Here is an 8,726-nt window from a genome sequence, read left to right on the forward strand (position 1 = left end):
CCTAGGTGCTGCTAGGCAAGGGGGCACAACGGAGAGGGGGGCCCAAGCAGCTGCCAGGCAAAGGGGTACAACAGAGAGTGGTTGCTAGGCAAAGGGGCACAACAGAAAGTGGCTACTAGGCCCAACCCTGCCTAGAAACTCAACAGACATTTCTCAACCCAGGGGCTCTGGGGGAGGGGAGGTGGAATAACGCCCACTTCACCAAGAAGTGCTCACCAGGAGAACTATTTTGAAACCTAGCAGTGATTGGTTGTGAGCAAACCCCATTCATGTATGTAAGTGTCCTCACCCTCAGCAACCTAAAGTCAGTCTTCTTAGGAGGGTGTCCAACATGTGTATAAATCGTTTTCCTCACTCTGAAATTAAATTTCTATTTTTGAACTGACCCTCCTATCTCTAGCCTGCTCTTTTTGGTTGGCTCTGGCCACCCATAGTTGAGAGTCTGGTTCTGGTCCAGTTGATAGTTTCATTGGGCTCCTTAGGTGTCATGTGATATTAATTTACTAGTATATATTTACAGGCAATAAGTTTAAAAGCTATATTTGAAGTCATATCTCTCCAATGTCTGAAGCCAGGCATCTTTTCCATATACCACAGGCTCTTACAAGGTCTTTGTGAAGACTGGCATCACAAGACAAATGAGGAAGTCCCACCAGAGATCAATTTGACCCCTGGATTCAATTGGAAAGTCCAAGACATTGAGTTGTCTAACTATTAATCAATTTATTAATTTGGACAGACAGCAATCATCAAAATGATTGTCAGTGGTTTCTCTTCATAGCTAAAGATACTAGGGCTGTCCATGAAATGCCTTAAGTCTTTCTGAAAGAGAACTTCCCTGACAAGTGAAAAATCATCCCTGATTAGTGGCCATTGACTGAGAAAGTGGGCTAATAGCCTTCAGCTCATCCTGCTGAGACTGTGGCTTGATCATGAGATTTAGCAGCCTCAAGGCAGGTGGGCAGAGGTCGTTATTTCCTCCAGGAGCTCTCCAGATAGTTTTCTCCTTCATTAACTGGGTTACCCTACTCTGTGAGGGAAGGGATCAAGGGCAGGGGCTTCTTATCCCAGGCAAATCCTTGTCCAGACTGGACTGGATTCTCTCTATGTTCTGAAGAGAATTTGGGCCTCCCAGTCAGTGGGGATCTTGCCTGCACAACTCAGGGGCTGTACTTGAGTGCTAGGATCTAATCTCCTCCCTCAACCTTGGCTTTCAGATATTCACTGACATTTTCAGGACTCTTTTGGCAGAATGACAAGAAAAATGTGGATCCCAAAGAAATGATTAGTTAGTAACAGTACAGTACAGTATTCATTTCTTTCACCCTGAAATTTTATAATTTCTCTTTGTATTACATTTATTAATCTAGTGTCTTATGGGAGACATTCCTCTGGTGGTTACACTGATCTATGTAGCAAAATTTGTAAAGCAATATCTATCTATACCTATATGGATACATACATATATTATATATTATTTTCTTGGACCTTTAACATAACCCTGTAAAGACATGAGCATGTATAGATGTTAGCTTCTTTGACTGGGGAGGAAACTAAGCCTTGGAAAGATTAATTGATGACATCAGCCAGAAGTGTGAGAATTTGGATGGAACCCAGGTCAGCTCTTGAAGTCAAGTCCAATGTGGCTTCTGTCTCACTACACATTCACTTATTGTCTTCTGTGAAATAAATATACCTTAGAAAAGGGTGGAAAAAGAAATACAACAACCACTTTATCTCACTAACAGTGTTCTTTGAATGTGTTTCAAAATGCAAGGAGGCATCTATATTCTCCAATATTCAGAGGATCAAAATTACTAGCAGGATTGACCTCAGAGCATATCTGACCCAATCCTTTCAGATCCCAGATGTTATACTGAAGCAGGTATGTTTTTACAATCTGGTCCTGTGCATAGAGCATTGGCCAGGAGATCAAGGAAAACATTACTGCTCCAAGCATTTACTATCTGATCCTAGAGAAAGTCACCCTATCCCTCTCAGAAGTAGGCTCATCCTCTGTGATATGGGAGTTGGAATACCACCTGTCTCACTGAGTTGTGGTCAGGATCCAGTGAGGCAACAAATGGAAAGCAGTTTGGAAACCTTCAAAGTACCATACAGATGCTAGCTAGGATTATGATGCAGGCAACTCACAGGAAGGAATTTTCTAACATTCTCCCCCAGTAAAAATGGACGCTTCCTCTGGGACTTAATATCTCTAAGAAATTTCTGAGGCCCTGAGACATGAGAGTGACTTTCCTGAGGAAACAGACTCAAATGCTGTCCAGGAAAGGATTTGAACCTAAATCTTCCTGACTGAGGCCAAGCTCCTGTTCACTGCATCTGTAGGGAGAGGCAATATTGCAGAAAGGTTAGATTGTTGGACCTGGAATCCTGAACAGGAGATCACCTTTCTGCCTCAGTGACCCTGAGCAAGTCCTCCAATCTCTCTGATCCCCCAAATGCAAAAGGCTTATCTTAGATCAAGAGAATCTGGAGAGGCTGGATTCCTTGACCCTGCATTAATGAGATATTTCTATTCTCAACAGAACTACTCGATTCTCTCTTTTGTCTTGGAAGTTGCTAAAATCCTCAAGCATTTTCTTCATTCTCAGCTTTATAGTCAGCAGTAGGAGAAGCATCATCTTCATCAGGCAACTCCATGTTTCCAAGGAGCCCCTGCCTGAGACCCAGAGATTCTGCTCATGTAGGACAGGGTCTGGCTTGTCTCCCACCACTGAGAAGTTCTTATCCATTGCCTTGGTGCTGGGACTCAAATGAGAGTAGGTGAGGAAGCCCTGTAGCAGGAATGATGATGTATTCACACTAGGTCTCCCTTCTGTGGGTAGAGATTCATTACTGAAATGACTGAAAAGAGAGAATCACACCTCAAACTAAAAGAATGGTGATGAAACACAATATTTCTTTCTAAAATTTGGACTATTACATTTTCCCCAGAACCTCACTGTGTGTAGAAGAGACAAACACTGCCCTTAAAAAGCCATTCTCATATCCATATTATATATAAAACAACCCATGATTCCATCAAGGATTCCTTATTCCAAGGGAATAGAAGAAATTGATCACAGGGCATTGGACATATTTGCCAACTAATTTTATTATTCCTTGGAAATTCATTTTATTTGATGTACACAAGGGGGTAGTTTTATGTGAGAAAATGGACAAAATACCTGATATGAATTAAAGAAGTCTTCTTTTTCTGAGTTCAAATCTAGCTTGAGGCACCTGGTATCTCTGTGTCCCTGGACAGGTCATCTTTTAACCCTTTCTTTCCCAGTTATCTCATCCATAAAATGCAGAGGAAAAGGAAATAGCTAACCATTCCATCACCCTTGCCAAAAAAACTCCAAAAACAAACAAATGAATAAGGAATGAAATCATTAATCTTGCACTATCCTGATTGTATTTCCACGATACTCGAATTGTTTCTTTCTGGCTGCTTGCAATATTTTCTTCTTGACCTGGGAACTCTGGAATTTGGCTACAATATTCCTAGGAGTTTTTCTTTTCACATCTCTTTCAGGAGGTGATCAGTAGATTCTTTCAATATTTATTTTACCCTGTGGTTCTAGAATATCAGGGCAGTTTTCCTTGATAATTTCATGAAAGATGATGTCTAGGTTCTTTTCTTGATCATGACTTTCAGGTAGTCCTATAATTTTTAAATTGTCTCTCCTAAATCTATTCTCCAGGTCAGCAGTTTTTCCAATGAGACATTTCACATTGCCTTATATTTTTTCATTCTTTTGGTTTTATTTTGTAATTTCTTGGTTTCTCATAAAGTCATTAGCTTCCATCTCCTCCATTCTAATTTTTAGAAAGCTATTTTCTTCAGTGAGCTTTTGAATCTCCTTTTCCATTTCAGTAATTCCGTTTTTTAAAGCATTCTTCTCCTCATTGGCTTTTTGGACCTCTTTTGCTATTTGGGTTAGTCAACTTTTAAAGGTGTTATTTTCTTCAGTATTTTGGGGGGAGGGGGTCTCCTTTAGCAAGCTGTTGGCTTGCTTTTCGTGATTTTCTTGCATCACTCTCATTTCTCTTCCCAATTTCTGCTCTACTTCTCTTACTTGATTTTCAAAATCCTTTTTGAGTTTTTCCATGGTCTGAAACCTATTCATAGTTTTCTTGGAGGCTTTGGATGGAGAAGCTTTGACTTTGTTGTCTTCTGTTTGCATGCTTTCATCTTCCTTGCCACCACAGTAAGATTCTATAGTCTTGAGTCTTTTTTTTCAGTTTTTGCTCATTTCCACAGCCATTTACTTGACTTTTGAGCTCTTTGTCAAAACAGTTCTCTGCATTCGGTGGGAGTGGGGGGTATACTGTCAACCACTTAACCCCCAACAATCTGTGGACCCAGAGCGCCAGAAACAGTGACTATAGCTGCCCCTGCTACTGCTGTGGCTGCTCTGGATTCCTCTGCCTCTCCTTTCTCAGCCGCCTGGGACTAGGACTGGACAACTTCACTCTCCCACACTGGCTTTTTCCACTGACCTTACAATTTGTCCTTGGCATTTTGGGGTCCTAAAGTCTGGAAACCACCACAGGTGTGAGAGATTCAGTCACCCCAAGGCCTCCTCAGGTCCTGTCTGTGCCAACATGGCTCACACTGTCTTGCACCCTGCTTTCTGTGTGGCCTGCATCCTACTAGGCTGTCTTGGGCAGGAACTTTGTTTCACTCCATCATGCTGTGGGTTCTGTAGCTCCAGAATTTGTTTAGAACCATTTTTTACAGGTATTTGTCTGGCCTTGGTGGGAGTGCTCTAGAAAGTGTGTGCTGCTACACCACCATCTTGACTCCACTTCTGAGGATCAAAATTACTAGCAGGAATTGACCTCAGAAGGTGTCTAGCCCAATCTCATCAGGTCCCAGATGGTATACTAGCAGGATTTTTTTGATCTGGTGTAGTGCATAAAATATTGGCCTGGAAGTCAGGAAGAACTGAGTCCAGTCCTACCCCAAGCACTTACTATCTGTCTCTAGACAAAGTCACTTAAGTCTGAGGTTCCTCCTTTGTGATATGGGAAATTGAATAATGCCAGTCTCATTCAGGTGTGGTCAGGATCCAATGAGGTAACAAATTAAAAGCACTTTGCAAAGCTTCAAAGCAGTATGCAGATGCTACCTAGGATTATGATGGAGGCAATCCAAGGTAGGGAATTTTCTAACATTCTCCACCAATAATAATGGACACATCCTCTAAGACTTAGTAGCTCTAAGAATTTTGAGGTCCTAAGATATGAGGTGACTTTTCTAAGGTAACACCCCCAAATGTGGCCTAGGCAAAGGTTTGAACCTAAGTCTTCCTGACTGAAGGCAAGCTCCTGTCCATTGAATATGTAAGGAGAGGCAGTATGGCAGAAAGTTTAGAATGCTGGACCTGGAATCCTGAAGAAGGGATCAAATTTCTGTCTCTGTGACCCTAAGTAAGTCCTCAAACTTCTCTGATCCCACAGAAGCTAAAGCATTAGATCAAAGGTACATGAAGAACCTGGATTCACTGACTTGGATTTTGTCCAAACATTCTGAAATATTCCATACTTTAATGAGTTATTTCTATTCCTAACAGAGTTTAGAAAGACTTAGAGGTACAAATAAAATGTAGAACTTCCTACTTTCTTTTCTATTTTGTCCTGGAAATAGTTAATAATCCCCAAGTGGTATCTTTATCCTCATAGTCAGCAGCAGCAGAAGCTGCATGTTCATCAAGCAACTCTATATTTCCAAGGGCCCCCCTGCCTGAGAGCCAGAGATGCTGCTCACAGAAAACAGGGTTTAGTTTGTCTTCCACTCTTTAGAAGTTCTTATCCATTGCCTTTATTCTGGGACCCAAATGATAGGAGATGAGGAAGCACTGCAGCAGGAATGATGCCACATCCATACTCTGTCTTCCTTCCAAGGCTAGAGATTAATCATGGAGGTGAGTGAAAAGTAAGAACAGAACCTCAACCTGAATGAATGGAGATGAAACAGAATGTTTCTTTCTGAAATTTGTACTAGAACATTCTCCCCAGACTCTCACTGTGTCTGGAAGAGACAAACACTGCCCTTCAAAGGCCATTCCCATTCTCACAATACATATCAGCTATATATACAGCCCATATGTATATCAGGGATTCCAATTGGGAATAAATATTCCAAGGGAGTTGAAGAAGTGGATCAGAGGGCAATATTTATCAACTAATTACATTATCACTTTGAAATTCATTTTATTTCTGCTACACACAAGGGGACAAGTAGAAGGGGGAAAATGGAGAAAATACCTGGCCTGGAGTCAAGAAATCTTATGTTTCTGAATTCAAATATAGCCTGAGACACTTAGTAGCTCTGTGATCCTGCACAAGTCATTTAACACTCTTTGTCCCAGTATCCTCCATAAAATGGAGTGGAGAAGGAAATGGCTAACCACTCCATCTGCTTGGCAAAAAAGAAAAAGAAAAACCAAATAGCATCACAAAGTGTTGGACAGGACTGAAATGAAATGAAAAACAACAAAATATGTATAAGCACAGTAAAAGATCAAATTTATTTCATTTTATATCAAATACAGTTCAAAGATAGGTTTACAGAAATTCCATAGGACTGGAAAAAGTTCAAATCAGCTTAAACTCTGGGTCTCTAGTAGGTGAGCAAGGGGCTTCTCCTTCATCATGAAGGAGGTAATGATCACACTCTCCCAGGAATGACTGGAAATGGAAGGCTCCCCTGGCAGTGGACTGAGAATTCCCCCTGCATAAATGTTCAGAGATAGGAATGGCGGCAAGATTCCACTGGACAGAGAGTCATGGGACCAGACTTTATGCCTGGAAGTGGGGGGCCAGGGCAAAAGATGGGTGTGACTGGAGCTGTGAAGAGAATAGGGTGGAACCTGTAAATGAGGGAACTCTGGAGGACATTGTAAAAGACAAGAGTGCCAGGGTTATGTTCCAGGTACAACCCAACCCTGAGCACAGAGCCTTTCACTCTATGGTCCAAGGATCCAGGATGGGTTTGTAAATAGTAATCCTCTTCCTTCTTGACACAGCAAAGCAGGAATGTAGAAGTACAGGAATCCACATTCCTGCCCCTTTTCCTCCTCAAATAGGTGGTGTGAATCCCCAGAATCCACTGAGATAGTTGAGTCACATCCACCTCCCAGTACTGTCTGCCTGAGTTGAAGGCTTGCTCAGCAAAGATATAATGGCTAAAGTCAGCCTCAGGGTGACTGGTCTCTAGCTGCCAGCCTTCTTCAGCCTTCACACTCCTCTTATCCTCAGAAATAGTCAGAAAGGGACTGGCTGATGTGGGAACCATTGTGATGTCCACTCTGAATTGGCTGAGCATCTGGATCATGCCAGGGATGGGGCATTCTCTCAGTTCTGGGATGACAGCCTTGGCCCTTTGGGATAGAATTGACCCACTCCTTCCCAGCAACTGCTTGACTTCTTGCAGCAGCTCCACATTGGGTTGGTCGCCTGTTTTCTGCAGCTCTTGCATGAGATCTTGGAGGGTTTGCATATGCTGGGATATTCTATCCTGTCTTGCCCTTTCCTCTTGTCGCATCCTTTCCAGACTTTGGAATTCTTCCTCCATCAGGAAGCGGTGCAGCCTGTTATATTCTCCTATGATCATCCAGTCCCAGTGAGCAGCAGATCTCGCCTCCTGAGCAAGAAGTTTCTCAGCTTCCTCCAAATGCTTCCCCACCACATGGTTCTGAAGGTGTTGGAGTTTCTTCCTGCAATTGTGAGCAGCCTCTTCTACAGGAGAGAGCTTGTGAGCCCCATGATCTGGGCTTTGGGAACATCTCACACAGACTGGTGTCTGGTCATCTTCACAAAAGAGCTTGAGAGCTTTCTTGTGCCTGCCACACTGGTGCTGTCCTTTAGCACTCTGCAAAAGCAGGGAACAGAGCTCTCTGCTCAGGTCAGTCAGCTGTGCTAGGCGCACATTGACTGCTGGGAATTCTCTGACCTGGGGCACTTGCCTGCATTCAGGGCAAGAGAAAGTTGTAAGTCCAACTCTCCAGCTCCAGGAGAGACATGTTTTGCAAAAGCTGTGCCCACAGGTGATGGTGACTGGCTCAGAGAAGTAGCCCCTACAGATGGCACAGGTGATTTCTCTCTGCAGTTCCTGCAGTTTTTCCATGGCAGTAGTCATTCTTGTCTCTTCAATTTCTTCTTTACCTCAGCAACTGAGCTGAAGAGCCTTGAGCTCCACGAAATCAGTGATTCTGAGGGGAAGGATGCTCCTCTTTTATAGGAGGTAGCCCTGCCCCTTTAGGACCTTCCAGAGGAGGTGTGAACTCCTATCCTGCAGTTCAACCTGTTAACTGTTGCTGTTTCAGCAGCTCTGAGGCCTCCAGAGTTCACACCTCTGAAGGAGTCCTTTGGATGGACAGCTTTCCCAAAGTTGAGAGTGCTGTTTTGTATAAGGAGGAACCTTATGAAAACATGGAGGTTTATCTCAATGGATTTTCTATTCTGATTTGTGCGCAGATGATATTTAGACATAACAGTCTGTAGGTAAGTTCTTTCCTTCCCATTCCTCACCCAATCAGTTCTCAAGTCTTCTCGGGAATCCCTTCCATCCTTCACTTTCCATCCACTTACTGTGCAACAAAGAATTTGACATTTGGAAGGCAACTGTGTAGCCATTTAATCCTAAGCACACTTGAAAGCCATCCCCAGCATAACATATACTGTAAATGGCTCTCCATTCTCTGCTGTAT

The 8,726-nt window shown here is 42.8% G+C and overlaps 1 protein-coding gene across 1 annotated transcript; it reads right to left on the reverse strand.

Moving 5' to 3' along the window:
- Positions 1 to 6,760: 6,760 nt before the first annotated feature.
- On the reverse strand, positions 6,761 to 8,155 carry LOC140531096 (tripartite motif-containing protein 43-like). Its single transcript, XM_072650239.1, has one exon. The coding sequence runs from the start codon at positions 8,153 to 8,155 to the stop codon at positions 6,761 to 6,763; it is 1,395 nt and encodes a 464-aa protein (XP_072506340.1).
- Between the last annotated feature and the right edge of the window lie 571 nt (positions 8,156 to 8,726).

Source organism: Notamacropus eugenii, chromosome 3 (assembly GCF_028372415.1).
Source record: "Notamacropus eugenii isolate mMacEug1 chromosome 3, mMacEug1.pri_v2, whole genome shotgun sequence".
NCBI classification, from domain to species: Eukaryota; Metazoa; Chordata; class Mammalia; order Diprotodontia; family Macropodidae; genus Notamacropus; species Notamacropus eugenii.

Excerpts from the sequence above, each read along its gene's own strand:
- LOC140531096 (XM_072650239.1), bottom strand. The coding sequence starts at position 8,155 with ATGACTACTGCCATGGAAAAACTGCAGGAACTGCAGAGAGAAATCACC.